Source organism: Stegodyphus dumicola, chromosome 4 (genome assembly GCF_044657685.1).
Source record: "Stegodyphus dumicola isolate Sdum_Otavi_A_Nest chromosome 4, ASM4465768v1".
NCBI classification, from domain to species: Eukaryota; Metazoa; Arthropoda; class Arachnida; order Araneae; family Eresidae; genus Stegodyphus; species Stegodyphus dumicola.
Window position 1 is genome coordinate 216,218,345 of NC_140771.1, and position 25,481 is coordinate 216,243,825.

Consider the following 25,481-nt stretch of genomic DNA (forward strand, 5'->3'; position numbering starts at 1 on the left):
TATTCTTTTCCTCCCATCCAAACAATACACACGTTTGGATTTCTATCAAGATTTTAATAATTTGCATTCTCGTTCCATGTGGTCAGTTCATATTCATGTTTATTATGATCGTTATGCTTATATTATGAGCATATGTATGAATATTTATTATAATATAGTTGCAGTAACTGCTGAAGTATAGATAAACTTCCAAAAATGGGTGTATTTTTACACAGATTAGCTTTCTAAGGAATAATATTTGGAATGGCTTAAATAAAAGGAAAGTAATCGAATAGTCAAAATAATTTTTTTTTTTTTCCCAATACATTATACAGTACGGTGATTGGGAGGTTCTCCCCTTTCTCCGCAAAATCTCTAATATTGAAGCAGCAGACTTTTTTTTTTCACTGTCCAATCTGGATTGAATAGGACAAAGTTTTTGCGGTCTACCCAACCTAAGCGAAGATTGATTCTATTCCATAAATTTAACGCAGTCTGTTGAAAATTAGAATCAGAAACAACCAGATTAGTTAAGTCTCTTTCTTTTCCTTTATTTAGTTCTTTATTCTCCGAATACCGGCAGCTGTTGATTCCGATTGCATAATATCACATGGAGAAGAATTACGCGGCACGTATTGCGGGTATTTTGCAGAGATAATTAATTTTGATGTTCAGTCTGAGATTTGTTTATGAACACTTAAAAGAGTTTTACTGTGCTTTCTAAGCAGAATATTTCGGAGTTCCATTGGTCTATTTTTATATGATGCACATATCGAAATGTCAAAATCATTTATTTAGCCAAGAAATGTAAAGAACGGCTACAATCTCCCCACTCCTCTTTTTCCAGTTACTATCCGGAATATTCGGCAATTTCCAACCGATTAAGCGGGTTAGTTAAGCTTTCACTGTTAAAGGATGACTGCATGAAGCAATTTCCCGTCTTCTGATTTCAGAAATGTGCCTCTTTTTTACTTAAATTACTTTGCTTGGAATATATGTTAAGAGAAAACTGTTATGCAATGAAAATTTAGAAAATGTTCAGAATTTTGATTTAACTTAAATTATTTAAATATTAATATGAGTGGAAAAATAAATTGTATTTATTATTAGGTGCCAAACGAATACAATTAATATAGCTTATTATTATTTATTTTCTATATTTTGAACTAAAATTTCATCATTAAATCTTGCAATAAATCTTGTAATATAGTTTAGTTCTGCATAGTTTTATTTTTCTCTCATTGTAAACTAATTCTGTAAATTGAACTGTCATTTAAAATTTAAAAAAAAAAAAAAAAAAAAAGTTGGTTTCCATGGTTGAGGTAATGCTTATTCTCTTAATAAATATTGCATTGCTCATATTTTAAATTACAAGTCTAATTTTTCTTTTAAGGTTATGCAGTTGTGCATAATGTAATTAGACAGGTGCTTATTTTTTTCCTTAAAATGTGTTTGAAAAGTGCTTATAGGTGCTTATTTTTTTAACTAAAATGTGGCTATGAATGCTGGAAACAGCTAAGTTGTTTTATGAAGCAAATTTAAATCAATTTTGCTGTGGCAAGCCAGTGTGCTAGCTGGGAAATGAGGGCATTTCTCACTGGCGCATATGCCTGGCAGTCAGTGTGAAAGGCTTAATATCTCTTTGGAGAAATCTTTAAATTTCTTTGAAAGTTAATGGGATGCACTTAAGTTTTCAGTGTTATATGACAGCTGTCTGGATGAATGTTTTATTCAATATTAAAAAATAACAAAGCTGTTAGTTTTATTATTGTGTGTATAATATATATATATATATATATGGTAAGTGTAAAAGGGAAAGTTAAAATGGTAAGTGTAAAAAAAAAAAAAAAAGGGGGTGGAGAGAGAATTTATGTTCCTTTGAAGTAAGCTTCAGACAGAACATTTTTAAAGTGCTTAAAAAATTTTGAGAACAGTAATTGTTTCATTAAAAATTTGTTTCTGTTTAGTACTACAAAAAGTTTATTATCTAAAGTGTTATCTTTTATAGTGAGTGTATTTCTTTTAAATGCCACCTTGTAGTTGTCCTCATGCGAACTTGTAGAATTTCTTTTCTGTGTAAATTTTTTGAAAAAGTTAAAGGATCCTTTCCTTGGGATTTTGAAAATTCATTTCCTTTTGCCTTTATATTTCAAAATGAACTTCAACTAATGAATTTTTTTCACATGTGGTATTAATTTCTGTTTGCTTAATATATTAACATTAAATGAATATTTTTCTCATGTGGCATTAATTTCTATTTGCTTAATGTATTAACATTAAATTCTTGAATTAACTACATTAATAAAAATTTTTGCTGGAATGTTTGAGTAGCAGTTTAAGTGACAGTTTCAACTTTTAATATTACAACCTGTTTCTGTGTTGCATTATAAAATAATGTATTTCTTTGTTTTTACTTTAGAGCCTTCAGCTGCACCTGTTAATGTAAAAATAGAAGATGTTGGATCAACATATATTCGTCTCTCTTGGAAGGTAATGCTTACCAAAAACTGTGAAATGTTTGACTATAAAAACGAAATATTTACTTTAGAATAATAAATAAAACTGTAATATAAAATTTTTTTTTTTTTCCAGAGTGTTTTCATGATTCATTATATTATCCAAAAATATATTTTTTTTGGGGGGGGGGGCAGGATGTTTTGAATTTTTTGCATGCAGTTGTTGCTAAAAATTACTGATCTGATTATGGTATTTGTATTGGCATTTAAAACTTGTAAAATTCACTATCTTTCATATTGTTGAAAGAAAGTATTTTGTTTATTTGGTATACATTTGTGTGCGTTTTCTTGTTTATTTCTCATAAATATTTCTGATGTGCTGAATGATTTTTGCTTGCTCATTAACAATACTTATTTAACCTCTTAAACTTGGATTTCTTTATATGACAAAAGAGTGCTGTTCCTTGAATTTTTTAAGAGTTAAATAAAAATATTTTTCCCCAACTTATTTTGAAGCATTTTCTTTGAATTATGCTATATCAAATTTCTGATTTTCGGGTCAGAGCAATGAATAAACTAGTGAATCTCTATCCTGCTTTTTTTGCTGGAAATATTAAGTAGTATCTTATGATGTTTGAGGGGCCTAAGAAAGTATTTTGTTTATTTGGCATACATTTGTGTGCGTTTTCTTGTTTATTTCTCATAAATATTTCTGATGTGCTGAATGATTTTTGCTTGCTCATTAACAATACTTATTTAACCTCTTAAACTTGGATTTCTTTATATGACAAAAGAGTGCTGTTCCTTGAATTTTTTAAGAGTTAAATAAAAATATTTTTCCCCAACTTATTTTGAAGCATTTTCTTTGAATTATGCTATATCAAATTTCTGATTTTCGGGTCAGAGCAATGAATAAACTAGTGAATCTCTATCCTGCTTTTTTTGCTGGAAATATTAAGTAGTATCTTATGATGTTTGAGGGGCCTAAATTTTATGCTGATTAGAGTGATTTTTTGTTTATTTCTTTATATGACAAAAATTAAGATATCCAAAGCTTGTAATAATGCTTTACATGGATAAGTTTCCTCTGTCTTTTCTTTCTAATACATTAGCCACCAATCTAGACCTTTGTCATCTCTATTTTTTAATAATGTAATTATATATAAATTAATTAAATATATAATTATCATAAAAATTTGATCAATTTGTGAAAAAAAATCCACAGATTGTTGATTTAGAGATGAATAAATTTTATTTCGAAGATTTTCACTAATCTATCTGATGATGAAAACATTCTGCAAAAGTTAGCTCAATAGTTAATTGAAGATATGTGTGAAAAATCTGTTAAAAAAATTACGTTAGCACTAAATTAAAAAAAAAGCCTAAATTGAAGGGTTTGTTTGTTGCGGGAAGGGTGTTTTTCAAATTTCATGTTATTTCTCTCAATCTGAGCCAGATTTTATGACTCTGATATTAATTTCATTATCTACACTATGTAATTTTCTACATTATGCGTTACACATACATACACTTTTTTATGACTTTAGATATGCTAATTTTTACTTACGTTGCTTATTACATACTGGTATAAATTTTGACATTTTTTTAAAAATCAAAGTGATCAGGTTTACTTTGTTGCTAACTGTGTTGTGTGTTTCATGAAAAATTTCAGATTATCTGTTATTGTTTAACTTATAAAGTTTACATATTTCTATTTTCATAGCCACCACCACCTGAACACTGGAATGGAGAACTGTCAGGCTATTACGTTGGCTACAAGCAAAGCACATCTAAGTTACCATATACATTCAATACTGTTGAAGCTGAAGAGCAGCTCACATACTACGTCTTAAGAGGTCTGCGACGTGCTACTAGATACCTTATTACAGTATGTGCTTACAATGATATTGGTAGTGGTCCACAAAGTGAAGAAATTACTGTTAAAACACATAATCTTGGTAAGTTGAAATATTTGTTTCTGTTACTGCCTAGGACCTTCTTCAGTTTCAGTTTTAAAGTCAATGTAATATAATATTTATTACTTTTCAATGAAAACATGAGCTGAGTGATTGAAGTAAATTAAATAGGAAGTATGTGCCTACCCAGTAGTAAAGTGCATGAAACAGTTGAATAGTGATAGTTTGACTGGAATTCGGGGAATATGTTGAGTAGGCTGACCACATAGGCGATTTTGTGGATTTTTTCAGTTTCTTATAGACTGCACTGCATGAATGCATTCTTCCCTTAGGCAGATAGCCTTTGCATATTTTGCAGTATTTTATTAAATTTATATATATTTCAGGCAGTCTCTGCATTTCAATAGTCATTTTATTTTAACCAATTTCACTGTTGTCATTTATTATATATACCAGGAAAAGTACTTCATTTCATTCTAAATTCCAGTTCTATTGGTACCTTCGCAAGTTATGATACCATTATTGAAACAAGCATTACCTTACCTTAAATACATTAACTTGGATAATTATTATATTTCACTAGAATTATGTGATATCTTTTTGACTTATCAAACAGATGTACTTGGAACTGTAAGACAAAACAAAAAGAATTTACCATTAGCATTGAAAAATAGAAATTTAAAATCTGATGAAGTTATATCATTTAGACATGGAAAAATCCTCGCTCTGAAGTGGAAGGATAAGAAGAAAGTGACAATTTTATGACCATTTCATGATTTTGAAACTGTTGAGGTAATGAGAAAAAGTAAAAAATTGGAAACAAAACCAAAACTCATAATTGACTACAATAAAGCAATGGAAAGTGTTGAACTTTTAGATTGCTATCTTTCTAGTTATCAAGTAGCCAGAAATGGTGGGGGAAAAATATTTAGAAAAAGTATTCTTTCACCTTTTAGATCAAGCTGTTTTCAATGCTTTTCAAGTTTACAAAAAGAAAGTGGAATAAAATCACATTTAAGGTTTAGACTGGATTTATTTTATGAAATAATTGATAAATATCACAGTTTTATCCATTTTTGAAAACGAGGTCGTCCATTGAATGAGGTAGTATCAAGTAGTTTATTTGAATTCCATTTTTTTGGAACTTATGCCACCTACAGAGAAAAAAGAAAACTCCTGCCAGAGAATGTACAATGGGTTCATCTAAGAAATGGAAAACAAATTAGGAGAGAAATGAAGTATTAAATAGTGTAAATACCATGCATACCATGTTTCAAACTTTATCACAGCCAGAAGAATTATTAAATTTTTGAAAAAATATTATAGATTTTATTGATGTTGAATAAAAGTATCGTAATTTTCGGATAATAAAGTGTATATAAATTTTCTATCTCCAAAAATTACGTTATTAAGTGCCTGCATTGAAACTTTTCTGTTTAGCTTGGGTGTGTGAGGAAAGCCAAATATAAGGTAAAGTAATAAAAAATTTTATATATTTAAAAAACAATTAAATTTAAGGAAAATATAGTGTTATTTATATGAATCTATTTTGAACTATATAAACATTAAAAAACATTTATTAAAATTATGATTTTTGAACAAATGTTTGTCAAAATTGTGCGACAGATAATTGTTTAAAGTATAATTCATAGTGGTATATTTTTTATCTTAGATATCCCCCCCTTTGAAAAGGCTTTTTAGAAGAAAGCATTAAAGCATTAGTGAAACAAGTAAAATACAATTTTGAAAAAGAAACTTGATCTAAATAGTTGTTTTTTAATAAAATCTTGTAGATATCATTTTTAATAATAAATGCAAACTGAAAATTCTATTGAAATTTTGAAAGTCTGCAGTTCTGAAAAATCTTTCCTTGAGTATCATAATCATAATATTTTACAGTCCTTGTTTTGAGTCTTTCGTAAAAGTTGTTGTCCATATAAAACCAAAATTTTCTTTTACATATTCATAATATTTGGTTGATAGAGATGTAATTTGAATTTCTGATCTAATAATATATATGCCTATTGAGATGTAAAAACTGATCTGAATGTATTCATATTAAAGCTAAAATATTTGATTTTAGCATTGGAAAAAAAAAAAAAAAAGAAAATCCCTTTTAATTCCAAAAAAAAATCATTATTTCTTTTTATTTCATTTTGTGTAAATTGCTATTATTCAGTTCCATATAATAATATTACTTTTTTTTTTATTATTTTTTTTTTTATTATTATTTTTTTTTATTTTTTATTTATTTATTTTTTATTTTTTTTTTTTTTTTTGAGATTTCAGCAGCATGCTATAATTTTGTTGTTTAAATGCTGTCACTGATTGGGCAATAAATGTTCTTTTTCAGTGTCCTTGATGTAAAAACCAATCTGCCATTAAACCCATCAATTTTTGTTGTATATTTAGAGATACCCTTGTTGAACTGTTCAAAATGTACTGTACAATCCCATTGAATAACTGAGTGGTTTTTAGAATGTAACTTTTGTGTGTGTGATTGGACATGCCAAAGTAGCAAAAATCGAATAATAAATTTTCTTGCCAATATCAAATCTATTACTTTAATATTTATTTTTAATCACTGTTTCTCCCATATTTATTTATATTGTTATTGATGTCTTTTAGTATTCACCATTGACCTTTTGGTCTATGTAGGAATAATTAAATACTTAGTCAGTGTGTAATAATAATATTTGTATTTGATGGTTAAATCCAATATTTACATTTGATGGCCTGTATAATGAATATTTCAATTGTAATTAAAAACTAATTCAATGTTATGAAAACTATAGTGATATTTCTTATGTAGTAACATTATTTCCATAATTTATGATGTATAAGTAGCTTTTACATTATGTTTTGAGAAAGATATATGTGTATTTTTTATTTCAATTAACTTTGTGTATAATTGTATTTTTGCATAAATCTTTTCATTATCATTATTTTTTAGAACCTCCCGCCCAACCTGTTTTGATGGTTAAGGATATTGGGTCTACTTACATACATATCAGCTGGGCATTAGATGATGAAATGAGACCTTTTACTACAGGTGCATGTTACAAGCTTTTGTTATCATTTTTTTTATGCATGACAGTTAACCCGTTCAGTATGGGCTGCCTGCCATATATGCAACAGCAGCAAACAGTACCTCATGCCTGGGTGTGTCATATTTGAATGGCCATTTAATTCACTCTATTGGCGGGGTGAACCACATTTGACTTTAAAGATAGAACATTTAATTAGTATTTTTTATTGTGGCTAGATCTAATTGTATGTGGGGTTATGGTGAAATATATGGAAAGTTAAGTATGTTTATCTTCTTTCCTACCCAATGTTTTGTATTTTTGGTATTTTGTTTCGGAATGAGAGTGAGATTCGTGGGTGGATGTTGAGCAGTGTAAAGTCTTGTTAACTGGGTCATTTGATATAAACAAATGCACATGTTCTGGCTGCATTGAGGTTCTTTTTATTTTTATTTTTGGGATATAGTGGGATAGATGATTCTATCATTAGAGTTTTTTTTATTACTCTTAGATTTTTCCTTTTTTTTATTACTCTTAGATTTTAGACATTGAGGTGAATATTTTGTATCATCAGGGAAATCTTTTTTTTTTTTTTTTTTTTTTTTTTTTTTTTTGTCTAATGGGGAAAGGAAAGCAATATCTGAGCATAGCATATACACAAATGCTAATTAGTTAGTGCTGATTAATGTAATGGCTCTTACTGGGTCATTTTATATTAACAAATGAACATGTTCTGGATGAATACTTTTTAATTTAATTTATTAATTTTTCTTAGTTTTATTTTATTTTTTTATCTCATTATAGTGGTATAGATGTTCTATCATTAGAGACTTTTTTATTAGTCTTTGAGATCCCTTAGCGAAAAAAAAAATTTTTTTTTAATGGCAAAAGGAAAGCATACATAAATGCTAAATGAGTAAAATTTGCTAAGTAAAATAGTGTCAGATATTCTGTTCCTATGACATATGCAACGTTGGACACCCATGTGTCAAAGAATATCATACACTGTCTCTTTTTTGAAATATTGCTTCCTTTTCGTTGCTTGCATGTTGAAATTTTATGAAAGACAGTTTTAATATTTTTAATTTTAATTATGTGTTGTGTTAAATAAAATCTGCGATTTTTTGGATATTTTTCCATATATATTTATTTGTGGGATAAGGGAAAATTTGTATTATTCTAGAATGAGTATTTTATAAAATTTTAAAGGAAAATATAATAATAAAGCTTTCAAATGAATTTTGACAACTACTTGAATATTCTTCTAATAATGTACCAAAAATTGGAACAATTGAATGAAAAATTTAATTTATACGAATGTTTTCCCAAAGTAGGCTTAGCGGCGTGAATTGCCCATCCTCACAAGGCGACGCGTCCGGTTAACGTGCCGTCCCAAAATAACGCTTCGGTAACAGAGATGCCCGTCCTGAACGGGTTAAAAATTTTCCGCTGATTGTATGCTAAGCGCTTTAGAAGTTCAATAAAGTGGTAACTTTAATAAAAATTATATTGTGAAATTAAAGAACAGTGATTTTATATTAGAGTCAAATTATAAAATATAGACCAATTCTGAGGTAAGTCAGGAACATGGTTATTTATGAAGAAAATCTGAGAAAATTTGTGTAGTAATTTTTCTATACTTAGGATAAGATTATATGTACATGAATATGTACCCAATGCAAAATCATAGATTATGTACTTGTGTAAGGCTCTGCATTTATAGAACCTTAAATTAAAATTCCTCAGATCCTACAAGACTGCAGTCTGAGTAAAAATGAACAAAATAACATAGAATAAAACTCATCTGCTTGTGGGTATTTAAAAAAACATACATTAAAATGCAAATTTAAGTAATATATACTACTATACATAAACTAGCCTACTTAAGCTGGCTTAAATAATTAAAAGCATACTTTTAAAGTTGACTAGCAAAATGGCTGAAGCCAGAATGAATTTTGACAGAGCTGGCAATAGTACATAACTGCCAGAAGCTCTTAACAGTAAATAGTCAAACCCTCAGCTTGAATACTCAAGCAACTAATTTACATTCTGGTGTGAGCTTCAGAAAGTAAAAGTTACAGTAAAGTTTCAAATCATAATAATTGATTAATTGACATAAAATCCTGCTTTTTTACTTAATATATAATACAAATGTGCTTCCATCGAATGCCTTTTAAATTCACATAGTAGAACTTTCTTCATAAGAGCAATATTTATGATAAATAATAAGTATAGGGTAAGTCCATAAGTTCGTGCGCATTAAGAGTATGCGTGAAATTCACTAAGACACATTTACTAAAACAATACAATTTTGAACCTGTTGAAACTTGTCATCGTTTGAGTAACATATTATTCAGTTCATCACCAACTTTCGTAAATATCGAACACATTTTACTACCCAGAAGATAAATATAAATAATCAGTACAAACGTGCTGTGCTACATTTTTTATTTTCTTGTGGTGAATTCACGTTTGCAATGATAAAAATTAGTGTAAGGACTGCCAGAAATGGTTTAAAAAATTTTAAGTTGGAAAAAGCGGCATTGTTGATGAACTGCGTTCAGGACGTTTCGAACTGTTAGAACCAAATCAAATGATTAATTCAGAAGTTAATTGTGAACAACTTTCTCATCTAAACTCAGAATTGATCAAAAAATGCCCACGATTGGTGAATATCAAGAAAGTGTTGTTTCATCATGATAATACTAAACCGCATATGGCTTGAACAGCGCTGCAAAAAATTAGTGAATTTAATTGGGAGCTTTTGCCACATCCTGCTTACTCCCCAGATATTGCCCCAAGTGATTTTCACTTATTTCATGCCTTACAAAATTTTTTACTGGGAAAAAAATTAAATTCTAAACAGGATGTACACTATGAACTTTCAAGTTTTTTTGCATCAAAACCACTTTCTACAGCAACAGCATAAAAAAGCTGCCTGTAAGATGGTGAGGCATTGGAAAAAGCAGCATTAATGGAGGAAAATATATAATTGATTAAAATGTTAAATTGTGTTTTTTTTTATATTATTTAAATATTTACCAAAAAAATGCACACGAATTTATAGACTGAACCAATAAAATCCTAAATTCTGATTATAGTAATTTTATGAAGTATATTTTGCATTATATTCATTGAAAGCAGTTTTCCATAACCTTTATTCAAGGTTTGTACAGTCCTTAAGAGTCCTTAAAAGTCCTTAGATTTTTTGGAATTGATTTTTGGTCCTTAAAAGTCCTTAATTTTGGCCAAAATCAATAGAAGGTCCTTAATTTTATTCATCTGAAATTTTTGTCTGTTTTTACGACTGTCATTTTGAGCGTGAATTAGCATTTTGAGGAATATTTTTGGCGATTCACTACCGTATATATGGTAATCTTTTGAATGGGTTCATGAGTTATAATTTGTTTCTATTTCTAATATAAATGATGGGATACTCGAGTTTCTAAGCAAGAAGTGAAAAATAAGCATTTCGAAATTCATTTTTTCTAGTAAAGAGCTCTTAAACAACTTTTTGCTTTTGGGGATGGGAATTCTTTTATTAAACGGTTCTAAATTTGGCAACTTTTCAACATTTTGGATATTTTAAGTTTAGTTTCTATGGAAACTTTTTATTTCCGAAATCAGAGTATTTTTCGACGATTTTTTTTAAAGCTTCGTAACATTGATAAATTTCATTAAAAAAATGGTAATATATTGGGATTATATTTTGTTAGCATAAGAATATGCCTTTATGTTCTAAGTTCTTTTTAAATGAGAGGCCTTTGTCTATTTAAACCTTTGTCTGATATTGTAGTTAATTTCAGACATAGCGATAATATGCTTCACGTCTGTCGGGGTTTTGGACTATTTAACTTTTACCAGATCAATTAAACCCTCATAGGTACATTATGGAGTGGTTGACAAGTTTAGGAGATGAAGCATGCAGAAACTAGTGAGAGCATTGGTTTGCATATTGAGACAAATCTCTAATTGTTAGAAAAGAGGCTTAAAAGAGAAGGAAATCAATATAAACGTTCAAATATGACCAACTATCATAAGTGTAAAATATTTAATGCTACTTGATAAATTGCATAGTTTATTTTATTCTCAAACTTATTAACAATTATGTTAATTAATTCATGTATAGTAATAATGCGTACTACTTAGGGATCTATTTTATTTTTAGGATGGTATTACAAAAGTGAAATTCAGGCATAGATAATATCTTCAATTGAATTTGTTCAGTTCCCGTTTGCTCATAGGTCCTTAATTTTTTTTCATTACTGGTCCTTAAAAGTCCTTAAAAGTACTTAATTTCCATGTGCAGCAATGTGTACGAACCCTGTTATTGGATCACTGCTATCACCACATTTAATAATTTGTAGGCAATTTCTTTGTTTTGTCGAAAGTTACTATACTACTAACTCCATTATTGTACTAAATCTGATATTGGAAATTTATTTTAAATAAGAACAATAAAATATAGGTGCTGTTCTGTATGTATTACACTCAGGTTATTGGATAAATTGTCTGACTGAAGTATAATATTATGTAATTATTGGCAGTACTGCTGCTGCGTAGTTTTTTCCCCTGCTGTCCCCTTTTCTTTCCCCATAAGTCAAATACTTCTGCTTCTAGACAATGGTCTGTTTTTTCTTTCTGTACGATGACTGTTTCATTTGTCTGATGATGGAAAAAGAGCTCTTCAATCTGCCATTCCAACAAAGATATCTTCTTCAGTAATTATGAAACGGTAATTTGGAACTCGCTTGAATTCTTAACTTCAGTTGAATGAACCTGGTATACTTCAGTTTGTGAATGCATGTTAAAAATCTTATCAGCCATAATTGCCAGTTAATCAATACCTTCATCACTAACCATCCATATATGTTTAATATTGTGTGGCAATTTTTCAATCCATGGAGCTTCTAGAGTATTGTGAGCATTGTGACACAATGTTCTAGTGGCTCAATGGTCACACTTTGAAACCACAAAGCAAATGCCATAAATATAGGTAGGTTGTTTATATATGCAGTTTTAATTATTGTTATATTTTTATTGTTTATGATAGAAAAGATGTGCCATCAATAACTTTTGAAGTTTAAAATTTATATTGACATCCTGCAGAGTGTGCAGAGAACTTTGGATGTTCCAACATAAGTGAGAAAAAGTTTTTGAAAATTGCATGGGAAAGACTTGCAGTCAAGTTGCCTTTTATGGAGACCACTTTTGACAGGCACAGGTATAATAAGTGGGTAGAACATCAGAATATCACCATGGGTTGTACAGGTCAGTCTCATTGAACTAACTGTTCAACTCTGTCCCAGTTTTGAGGGAGAGCAGTTCAAGGGTCACCCACTCCTAAGGAAGTTATTTTTACTAATTGAAAAGAAATTTTAAAAGTACTAAGACCTAAATTTGAAGTACTAAGACCTAAAAAATGTGTGGTTCTGCAGCCATTTTCTTTCATTTATCGGTAAAAAATAAGTAATAATTCGGTTTTTCACTCTAAAATTTTGGAGAGAAGAGGGGAACAAAATTCGAAAATTAATGGTTTCAGGTCGCGTATCAAAGGGTTAAATGTATTACTACTGTGAACAGTGTGGTTGTTAATAAAGACTGATTGATAGCCCAAAATTAATGATATGGATTTGTCAGGTGCTGGTATCAGTCTATTTGTTTATTTGTCTATTTGTCTATCTGAGTCTGATGGACAACATTCTCAGAGATGAGACAAGTATATGAGCAATGGGTTTACTTTTCCTAAGAAATACTTTCCAGCAGATATTTAATTGTTTGGGGAGGATTCAAAAGTTATTGAAAAGAATAGTTTTTCTTCAATAGTTTACTTATTGTACATGAAAGTTAAGTTCTTAACTTTCTGAGCTCTTATTCCATTTAAAATTTGTCTCAGTATCAACTCAGTTGCTCTAAAGCTACTGAATTCAACTTCTGTGTCATGCTCATGTGTAGTTTTTATCTCCAGCACATGAGACTCTGTATCGAAATTCTAAAGATATGCTCATTTAAAAATTATTTTGCGATATTGCTGTTGAACTGGGTTTAAGTGCAAAAAACATGATATTTAATAAATAAAAGTAACACACAAAATGTAAATAAAAGCCCATTAGGACATAATTTAAAATCTAAAATTTCAAATTTTAAATTTAAATTTTTTTTTTTTTTTTTTTTTTTTTTTTTTTTTTGTGTGTGTGTGTGTGTGTGTTCTCATGTGTAATGCAACAGTTCCATTTCTCTTAGAATGTCATTTATAAAGGCATCATCCTGCATAGTTTGGCAATTCCAGTGTGTTTTATCGTTAATAATCTAAATAAAGTAACCTCAGTTCACTCCATTCTGCCACCCACCCAGTTCATCATTATTAAAAAAGTCTCGGAAAAAATGGACATGGAAAAAAATTTGCATAATTGAGATAATCTAAGGAGTTAGAAGGAAAGTTTAAAAAGAAGTTATGTAACAGAAAAAAATTACTCCCAAAGGGTGCATTTTTTAACGTTTTGTGCATTACCTTTATTTATTAAATATGTTCTTCACACCTAAACCATAAAATTCAATTCAACAAAAATATCACAAAATATTAAAAATAAAGCATATTGTTAGAATTTCCAATACACAGTCTCTCGTGCTGGAGATAAAAATGTTTTTTTTTTCCTTTTGTTTTGTACAGTGTTGCCATTGCTCACTTTAAATCGTTGAGTTTCTTAACCAAAGACTCATAAATGCTTTACAAAATATCAAATAGATAATAAAACAAATTCCAAATTTGGGCTTCTATATGCTCATATTTGGGTGAGACATACATTATTCAAAATCTGATGGCTCTAGATACTGTTGTTTTACCACAATTTTGGGCTAACGTCTTTTGGGCTAAAAAGAATCTTTTTTCATAGTCTTAAGGACTTTCTGAAGTAAATAAAAGATACTGAAGTAGCTTTAAATGAATTGCTTTTGGGGTAAACAAATGACAAAAGTTTAACATAGACATAGACTGAAACTTTAGCATAGATATGAAACTGAAGTTTAGCAGAGTTATTAATGTAAAATGAAATTGCATTAACATAATTTTATGGGTTAGCATAGTTATATCTTAATTCACTTTGCTGTACATATTTAATAAAGACCATTTCCATAAACTAGAAGGAGCCCTGCCTTTTTTCGATGTGCTTTCATTTTTTATTTTAAGGAAAGTTAAACTGTGCACCACGTAGTATGCCACACGAAGCGTACAGAAGTAAGTAAAAAAAAATACAAAAAATAAAATATAGTTACAAATTCACAGATGGAAACAAATAAATATACAGAAAGAAGAGAATGCCATTTTATGTTGTATAAACACATGGATAAGGAAAGGAAACTTAATATATATAGAGTTTTGCTGTGAAATGAGTTCTGATGGTTTCATCTTTGCTGTAGAAAATTCAAAATTTAGTCAAAATATTCAGTTGATTTAAAAGAAATTAATGCCATTTAATTTGAAATAAATTAATAGATACTCTTTTTATTTATTATATGCATTTAGAAATAATACTGATCTGTATTCTAATGTTTTCCTTTCTCTGATATGTAAGTATTGTAATTAGTTTTTTTCATTTATTTTCTTAAGCTAGTTGACTTGTTCTCACTTTATTACAAAAGTTATTTAAAAAGTAAGGCTGAAGAACTGGCTTCTGTGTTTATATAATAATGTTAAAAGTTAATATGGTGATGTTCCCTTATTTATTAAAATACATGTCATTTAATTGTATTATAAGCTGTCTCTCCTTTATTTATTTATTTTTGATTTAACTAGATATGTTTTTGCTGTGTGTGTTTATTAGCATTCTTTTAACTTTTGTTATTTTTTGTTTAAAGGATTTTCAATTCATTATCGTAAAAATGGAGACAAATGGCAGGAAATATCAGTGCCGGATGCTGACCAGACTTCCTATACTCTTACAAACTTGGATGCTGGAATATCTTATCAAATCTATGTTACATCAATGGGCTCCACTGGATTAAGTGAACCAAGTGAAATAGCAACAGTACGTACATCAGCTGAAGCTATATGTAAGTATATTTCTAATCTATTTAACAGTATTATCTAGAAATAGAGTAAAATTTTAACAGTATTATCTAGAAATAGAGTAATAATTTACATTATATGCATATATTAACAGTATTATCTAGAAATAGAGTAATAATTTACATTATATGCTCAACAATATATGTTTAAGTCAGCACAGTTAAATTGGCTCAGTAGCCTCATGCCTGTTTTTGAAAAACTACATTAGTATCATTACAATTTTGAAATATATTAAAAGACAGAGCAAGTTGACTGCACAGAAGCTAGAGAGAGAATGTGATGTATTCAAGTTGAAATCTTGGATCAGAATGATTTGATTTTGGTTTTGGTTTACTTTGACTGATTGTAATTATTGGCAGAATTCCTCATAACTGTCTGTGCTGTTATCATTATGCAACATTCATATGACGTCGATTAAGTTTGAAATTAATATGTAATTCAACTAATTTAGAAGTGTGAAATATAAAAGTCAAATTGAATTGATGAATAGTAACCATTAAAAACACCATAAATATTTTTATTCTACCAAATTTAAATTTAATTCCATAAGCCAGTTTTTGATAATATTAGTTTTGGAGAAAATGTATAATTATTTTATTCCTTTTTTTTTTTTTTTATTGATGCTGCATTTGAATTTACTCAAATAAGATGGCTAAAAGCGGTAAGCTTCTGATATGGTTCTTCTTTATATATATATATATATGTATATATATATATATATATGTATGTATGTATGTATTTTTTTTGGTACCTATTTTACTAACTAAGCATAATTTGAGTTGATTTATTTTATCTTTCTATATTTGTTAAAAAGCATGTTTTATGTTTTTTCTTATTGCATACATAGTTTTAGAATTTTAAAACAATTATAGTCACTAATTATTATTAAAAATTGCTTTTAAATATTATATAACTCAGGAACTGCCTCTATTTAAAAATTTTTATAAATGCTACTCTGTTTTCATATAAATTTATTAATAAATTTTATGTGATGATTGAACAATAGTTATTCAATATTTTACTTACTTTTCTCTTTACTTATATGACTTCATTATTTTGGAGCATTTTAGATTCTTGCTAAATGTCACTTGTTACAAAACTGTGATGTCAATCTGTAGTATAAGGTGTATTTGCATCTGCAAATGCAGTACTGATGTATAAATTTCATTGTCATTTTAATAAGGGAATGGAAAATCTTTTTGTTTTTCTTTTCTTAAACATGATTTTTAATTACTGTATAATTGTAGAATGAAAATTCTATTTTTATGTGCTAAATTTTTTCAAAACTATTATTTTAGTCCATGCTCCACCACCTACACAGATGTCATCAAGTGTAGATGATGTGACTCAGATTTTATACATTGTTGTTCCTGTTGCCGTAGCTACAGTTATAATTGTGATTGTAATTGTAACTGCTTGTGTATATGTATACTCCAAGAGGCCTCTGCCATCTCATCATCCTTATGGTGGTAAGTTTTCTATATAGCAATTTATTATAATATGGTAATAAACTTTATTCAAATATTATACATTTTGTATTGAACTGGCACATTTTAGACATTTTTCCTTGCAAAGTTATGCTTATAGCACTAGTCTTATAATGAATTAATTTTTTCCTTAGCATTTCATTTTCATACTTTTTAAATATTCACTGTACATGTTCTAGTAATATTAAATGTAGTGTTTTGTTAGAGTCAACAAAAGTCTTGCCTAAGGAAAAATCTGGATTTTTTTTTCCTCACCAGCTGTTTATATTTCTTTTGGGGGGGGGTGATGCTGAATAAGTTTAGGTTTGGCAACTTGTCTCGGAAGCCAATTGCACCATGAAAATCAAAACAAATTCTCAGAATTTTGGCACTGTTTTCAAGTTTTCCTTATAACTCGAAAACCAAGCATTTTTCGAAGATGACCACTCTATACAAAATTTCCCACAAAATACATATATTAAATTTAATGTTCAAATAATCTGCGATGCTGCTATAGAACACTGAAAAAAAGGCCATTTTTTGGCTGTCAGTGGAAAACAAGAAAACGCCCTTCTGTGCAGTGGTGCCCTAATATCAATGTCATATGCTTGATATGCCTAATTTGCATTTGTGGAATTAACAAATGTTGGTGAAATACGTGATTAGCAGACCTACTAGTTTATGAGGCACTGCTCTATTACTCTTTTCCGTGCTACATCTGTAAATTGTAAATGAAATTTGATTGTTTTGAGTGAAATGATAGTACAGTGAACTGATTTTTGTATTCTACATTGTCAAACATCAATGAGGTACCATGTAAGTGAGCATTTGGTAGCTTCTACATTTGTTCTGCATTGCAGGCTACAATTTATTATAGTTAAGTACTGATGAATATGTCTGAAATGAAATTTTACGTACAAAGAAAAAGTTCTTAGCAATTAAAGATTTTCAGTTAATATGAAATATTATGTCATGTTATGTTTTATGGCTTTTATGTTAATGGAAATGAGAATTTTCAGGTTATCATGGGTTTCAATAAGAACAGTTCCAACAGGGCCCATACTTCCTGCTGAAGGTATACCCTTCAGCTGAGCTGCATGTTGGCCCAGGACAACAGACTTTGCAGTCGCATAAAATATGCCACCCAACAAGTGGAATGTGTTATACCCATAAATAGTTTGAGCACTGAAGTCTGCATTATCATACATCATTTGATAAAGTGCTTGTTGTTTAAGAGTCAGAGGTGATTGGATAATGGAGGATATTTCAAAATATGTGGCATCCATGTTTGATGAGCAGAATCTTAATGAACTTAGCCTATTAAGTAACCTTTGTGATCTGTACTTTCTGTGTAAAATTGCTGCAACTTCTACTTGCAGAGGAGACATGTGTGACTTAAGGCTCAGGCCTGTAAGTAAGCAGTTGTCTATTTAAAGTGATTCTTCCTCTATTTGTTAGTATTTTCTTTCTTGCTCATCACTACAGGATCTGTAAATTCTTGAAGAGATTGTGGAATGAGATCCTCAATGCTTCAAAAATTCTTCTTTCTAGAAGGTACCATGTCATGTTCTACACTTGAGATCATGCAACCTCAACAATAGTAGCAATTTGATGTTTTAATATTTCTTAGCTTTTCCTCATCCTCTAGTAATCTCTCCTGATACCATGAATATGTAGTAACCTTATGACTTGTAGCCTTGAAACACAAATAAGGTGCTGTTACCAATACATCATCACCATATTTTTAAAGGAGGCACACATTTACTGTTTTTCGGTGAGGCTGAAAGTCACATTCAGTATCAGTCATCAGTTCATCAGTTGTAAATTGGCATTCCTTTACACTTTTCAAGAAATATGGAAATTGATTGCATTGCTGCTTCTACATCATCTCTAGATCTACCAATATATAATTTAGCATAGAATTAGTCTACTATAATTTCTTTCAAAACATTCAGGTATTCAAGTTTTTCTTTTACAATTTGCAGATGTAGTAAGGAGAGCAGTAGCATGATTTTCCATAAACTAATGGGTATGCCAACCATGCACCTCACTGACTTCGATTAATGTAATCAGGCATTTATAAAATAATTAGTTATAGGCATACGGTGTTGATATTAGGGCACCACTGCACAGACAGTAGGCCATTTTTCGTGTAGAGAGCCAACTAGTAGTCTTTTCCAGTGCACTGTAGTGACATCACAGAGATTGTCTGAACATTAAACTTACAGAATTGTCAGCTCTCTCGATTTAGGCTGTAGACTCCCGATTTCTTATTGTTCTCCCGCCAACCTGATTTAGAGTATATTGCTCCCAACTTAGATTTAGAGTATACTGCTCCCAACTTAGTCATAAAATTTCTTGCAATTTTTATATAGTTTTCATGTAGCTTTTATATTTGCACAAAAAAAAAAAAAAAAAAAAAAAAAAGATTTTGGCCATCTTGTTTTATTTCTAGATTACGTATAAAAGATAACAAAAATCATTTCATCAGTGAGAAATTATGGTGCACTTCTGCTTTGTGAGGGAGAGCACATAGGTCCGAAAATGTCATGTTCCAGTTTTCCAATGAGTGTCTAGCACCACTGCGTGTCATCTGGCATATATTAGCCATTGAACACAAAGCAAGATTGAAGCTGTTATTTCATTCATCTTGTTGCTGAGTGATGTGAGTGCACATGCTTTTGAGAAATAGTTAAGAAATTAGGATCTTTTGTTTTAGTTACATCTACGAAAAAGGTAAAATACTCATGTGCATTTTTAAAAATCATACACAGATGACTTTCCTTCTGTTATTTTCGCAAGGAAATGTAATAAATTTGTGATGTTTGTCATTGCGATTTTTCGATTTCGTTCGGCAGAAGGGCCAATATTCTCAAACATGTACATACGCAAGAACAACTTGAGTTCTATTAAAAAAAAAGAATTCAATTGTTCTGTGGAAATAAAGGACCAAAAAGTTATTAATGCAGAATGCCTGTTCTTTGCTTTTTTATCAGAACAAAACCTACCGCTGAATGCATGGGATTATGTTGCAGCTTTATTTTAAAAATGGTTTCCCAGTAGCGAAATCATTAAGAAATTCTCAAGTGCAAAAACCACAATGGCTGCAGTTATTAAAGAAATGGATATGAAAAATAAATCTTTGGTTATTGAGTACACTAAAACAGTTCCATTCTGCCTCTCTATGGATGGAAGAAATAATTCCAATTCAAAATTGTATCCAGTTGTTTCTTTTTTCAATCCAGTGTCTTCAGAAATTTAGTGTAGTTTACTTTTTGTCCTCACTTTAGAAGGACATTCGACAGGCTTTAAAATAGCACAGCTGATTATTAAAACTTTAAAAGAAAATGCAATTCTTTCGGATAATTGCTTAGCACTTGGTGCCGTTAATGTACCAGTAATGGTAGGCTTGAAGACTAGCAAGCATCTTTAAAAAGAAAAATTCAGATTTATATATTTTGAGGTGCACCTGTCATCTCTTAAATTTAAAAGCTGAAAAGGAGCAGCTTTTTTACCAATAAGTTTGGATGAACACATTGTTGATATTTATTATTATCTTCAAAGGAAGGAAAAATTTAAACAACTCCAACAGCTGCATAATACAGAAGTAAGAAAAATTTTAAAACATGTATGTACATTCTGGCTACCTTCAAGGAAATGCTTATCTAGAATCCTTGACCAATGGAATGCACTTCTTGTATTTTTTAAAGAAGGAAATGTTTCTAGAGTTAAGGTAGAAGGCTCTATTGAAAGTTATAATATACCTAAAGTAAATGGAGATGTAGTTACTACTTCCACTGTTAAAAAATAGGTTTGACAAAAATAATTTCTGCACCTGTGAGCAATTTAATCGGTAGTTCTCAAAATAATATTGTAAAATACAAGCATAAAGCTGGTACAGATTTCTCTCAAAATAAAAATAATAATAAATAAATAAAAATCGAAATAAATAAAAAAAGCTCATCAATGGAAACATTTTCCGATTACTGTAAATTTATCTTTTGAAGAATGAATATTTAAGTTTTGTTTTCAGACTTTAATAAAGCTTTTTGCTTTTTTGTACAATTCATTTTGCCATCATTCGATGATCTTAACACAGTTCTACAAAGCAGAATTCCATTAATTCATGTTTTGCAATCAGTGATTTATGATCGGTTTAAAGACATTTAATCAAAGCTTATAAAACCAATCTTTGTTTTGTCTGTGATTTATGGTGAAACAGAAAATCAGAAGAAAGATGAAGATTTTGTAATAGGGCTGTGACTAAAAAAGTAGTGGAAGAACTTTCATAAGAAGACAAAAATAAGTTTCATTTCCGTGTTAGAAATTACTTCTGTTGAGTATTTGATGATTACATACTACATAAATTTCCATTCAATGATAAAGTGATTTTATATGCTAAAGTTGCAGAAATTTCTGCTTTAGCAAAATGCATCTTTTTCTGATATAAAACATTTTTTGAATAGATTTCCAATTTTACTTAATTTAGTCACGAAAGATGATGATATTGATGTTGCAACTGATAAACTGCAGTCTCAGTTTTGCAGTTTACTATTAGAAAACTTGGATAAAGTTATAAAACAAAACCAGCTAGAACTGACACCCAGAGGAGTTTAATCGGAAAACTTTGATACTGTCATCGGTGTACTGGCTTACAGCAGGAGATAATTTTCCCTACTGTTACCAGTAACTTAGAGATTCCCGTTAAGGGCCTGACTTTTGTGAAATCCGCGATTAAATATATACTCTAGATGAGGTAAATTTGTTGGGGAAGAAGTTTGGAGCACTTTTTGTCTCTTGAAAGCAGACTGGGTGCTAGGGAGCTGGTCAGGTGGGTTCTTTTGACAAATCCTGACATGCGGGGATTATTTGCAAACTATATACAACGACCACTCAAAATGTGCAGAAAATTGCGTTTCATACAATGCACAGACATTTTCTGTTGTCGTTGGATTTTGTGGTGGAAAACTGAAAGTTCCTGATAGAATTTTAAAGTATAGTGAACTGTCTGGAATAATGGTGGCCATCCTGACAATTTCCCACAGTAATTCAGAGTGCGAGAGGATTTTCAGTGTTGTTGTAAAAACAAGGATTAAATTTACATCTAATGTTAGTAAAACTTCTTAGCAAAAGCAGGCCTACGTGGCAATCACTATGAACAAAATTATGAAGTTTCTTCCTTAATGAAAGCAAAATCTGACACTATTTATAGCATTTGTATGAAAACTGATTAAGTATTACTTTTCTGTTAAAAAATGCAAATAATATATATATATATATTTATGTGTAAGTATTTTTGTACATTTAAGAATTAGTAACTGAAACTCTTAGATATTAATTAGTAACTATATAAATTTAATTCATTATTAAAAACATATTTTTATCATTTAAAAAATATTTTTGTTGTTGAGAAAGATCTCCTGATTTCTTAAAAAAACTCTCCTGATTTTTAAATGTCTTAATTTGGCAAGTATGAACTTAATATATGCATTTTGTAGGAAATTTTGTCTACTTTTAATAGAATGGTAATGGGGGGGGGGAACTTATCATTTTCATTCAAAATTGATTTATATTCTGCTGATTTGTTTTTAGATCTGCCTGCATCAAAAAATTTCAGTTATATGTCTACAGTACCACGACATCATGATATTCCAATTACAGTTTGTGGGGGAAACGCAATGAAGTATGGCTCTCCTTATTCTACAGTTCCGTTAACAAGACCAGAACAAGAAGAGGAGGAACCCATATATGAGTCAGTCATGGATGAAATACGATGCAAAATAAAACAAGTAAATATTTACTATATTTGTTATAAAATTGCTTATATTTAAAACTTAAGTTGTTAAAATATTAGACAATATGTATTTTTAAAATAAATAAATTTTATTTGAAGCCTATATTTATTTTTGTAAGGGATTTTTAAAATTTATTTTTGTAAAGCAAAATTTTTGCAATTGTGCAGAATCCACTGTAGCTCAGTAATAGCATTAGAGTGACTAAATTTTGTAGGGGGAAGCATTGGTTTGTTGAAAATGTCACTCAATATGTCAGCTCTTAATGTTAGGGCACTGCAGCCATTTTTGTTTCCATAACGTGAATGTACATCCATTTCATCAGTTGCTTTTTGTTTTCAGAATTGAATTGAAACAGGTATGTTTCATCAACATGATAACGCCATGAAAACATTTTGGACAATCCCAAAAGAAACTTTGCGGGAGATCCATCACCTACATTCTTTCTTATTTGTATCATCTTCGTCAACAAGAACCAACGAAACGAGTAATTTTGTGTTTCAATTGCTGTATTACTGCTAACACAGATCCTTGCATCATACCTATGTCTACCTTAATCTGCCTTACGATAATGATGCATGCATGTATCATTTGGGATGGGTATCATTTGGGCTGGGTATCATGTATCATTTGGGATTGCAATGACTGATGCATTTGCATTGGTTTTGACTGTCAAAGGTTGACTTGTCCTGTGGCTGGTGCTGCATGCTTCTGTCATCACCCAAAAACTTCTGAAGCTGTTTACACTATTACTTCAGTTCCCTGGACTATACTCATTGACTGGAAACACCTGAACTATAAATCAGTGATGCTAAGTTATCTCTGGATTCTGTCTAGGATGTCACATTGATCATCCATGGTGGCTTATTTTCAACAAGAAATAAAAAATCTGATGTGTACACCACATGACTTCCTTGTACAGAATATTAAATTATACGCATTTTTTCTTGCATTTTGTTTAAACTTATTGGATTTAATTATATCTACTTCGCCGACAGCGCATAAACCACAATAGAATAAGTGCATTCTTTAAAATTCACTCTATTTGTTTACCATAGCGACACTCTGGCGCTAGGTTCACTTAACAGTATTATATTTCGTTCATATTATAACTCAGAATTCACAAAATTTGTATAATTTAAAGAATTATCTAATCGTTGCCACATGTTCTATTCAAGTACTATAATAAAGCTAGAACGATGTATAAATGAAATTAAGCAAACAAAACAAAAAAGAAACAGTTTTTCATAGACGATTGAGTATTTCTCATTCAATAAATTCAGTTCTCACTTTGTGACAAGGCAAAAATACATAAAAACTCAAAATATCCCTACTTAAAATTACTAATTATTAAAAATTAAATTATTAAAAATTAAGTAAATCTTAAACACTTATTTCCTCTAAAAAATTCCAGAAAGGATTAAGCATGATTTAAATCTCAATAATAAATGAAGGCGTTTATCTTTGTTGTTGCGAAGCTACGTTTCTCTAGATTGGCAACAAATTCACTACTCAGCTGTTTCAAATGTAAACAAGCAATGGTCTACATCAAAATAGGCTTAGTGGCACTTAAACAACTTAAAAATTGTTGATAATTCTAAAAATATTGAATACAGATTAACTAAAGGCATAAAACCCTTAACCAGAAGATAAAAACAACATAATTCAATCATTTTTAAAGAAAAAAATGTACAATTTAAAACATATAAGAGTAAAGAAACTGAGATCAGTGAGCCGGGTAACAGAATGGATATATTTATAAATATATTTATATACGTTTGGCGCAGCCGATTGAAACCAAAATACGAGGTGCACGTTTACGTGTTATAGTAGTCCTATATACAAAATTTCAACGTTCTGAGGCTACTCGTTTTTGAGTTATGCGAGATACGTATGTACGTTCGTACAGACGCCATGAGAAATTCTCTTCAGAATTCAGTTTAAAGCAGTTTTATAATTTTTTTGGAGGAAAGGAGTCTTTTATTCTGTCCTTACGTACAGATATCACGCAAAAACATCGTTAAATTCCATTCAAAAGCGATCAAAATGGATATTTTTGTTAAAATATGCTGCCTGAAGCTTTTCGCGATTACAATACTTCCTTTTTACTTCGTACAAGGAAGTAAAAATAGGAGCTAAGAAAAAAGTGCTTCTACCTATGAAATTTCATTTGTGTAGTATTTGCCATTATTAAGTTACAGTGGACTGTTTGTTACTTTTGATCAATCTAAGTAGGAATCAATTTTTTTTATTTATGAGATATTTTTCCATGTTTCATCATATGCTTCCTAGTTAAATCAAAAAATATTTCAGTGGAAACTTTTATGGGAAACTTAAATTTAGCAATTAATATGAAACATAAATTCTGGATATTTCTAAAAGTAATACAACCACATTTTAACAATTGTATTTCAATTTCTCACTATATTTGACTTCTGTTGTAATATTTTTCAGAAAAATATGTTGCATGCATTTGAATTATTTATTTTGTATTTATGATCCTTTCATGAAGTCTTCATACAATGGTAATTATAGTCTTCTTCTTCCTCTGTCATGAGAACTGCCACTAGCTAGTTACCTGATATTAATAATTTGTTCTATACATTGTTCCTGATGCTTGTTATATGCATGGTTTTCACAATTTCCACTATGTGTAATAGAGCTATGAATAAGTTTACCTCTAATAGTCTACTCAGCAGCAATTCACCAGGAAACACCACTGATTGTTGTCCTAAGTTTTTGTTCTGGTTAGTAGAAAACAATTGAATATTGGTAGGTTGG

The 25,481-nt window shown here is 29.8% G+C and overlaps 1 protein-coding gene across 2 annotated transcripts in view; it reads left to right on the forward strand.

Moving 5' to 3' along the window:
* The window catches only part of LOC118182829 (cell adhesion molecule Dscam1-like), a 71,359-nt gene that overhangs the window by 34,825 nt on the left and 11,053 nt on the right, over positions 1 to 25,481 (forward strand). The window contains exons 9-15 of one of the 2 annotated variants that reach the window (XM_035352224.2): positions 2,399 to 2,469; positions 4,159 to 4,393; positions 7,305 to 7,403; positions 15,232 to 15,426; positions 16,741 to 16,911; positions 22,501 to 22,697; positions 23,043 to 23,846. In XM_035352224.2, the coding sequence (XP_035208115.2) occupies positions 2,399 to 2,469; positions 4,159 to 4,393; positions 7,305 to 7,403; positions 15,232 to 15,426; positions 16,741 to 16,911; positions 22,501 to 22,697; positions 23,043 to 23,048 (974 nt within the window). In that variant the 3' untranslated portion in view covers positions 23,049 to 23,846. Of the gene's footprint in view, positions 1 to 2,398; positions 2,470 to 4,158; positions 4,394 to 7,304; positions 7,404 to 15,231; positions 15,427 to 16,740; positions 16,912 to 22,500; positions 22,698 to 23,042; positions 23,847 to 25,481 lie in introns of those variants that run through there. The other variant, XM_035352223.2, reaches the window with a different exon arrangement.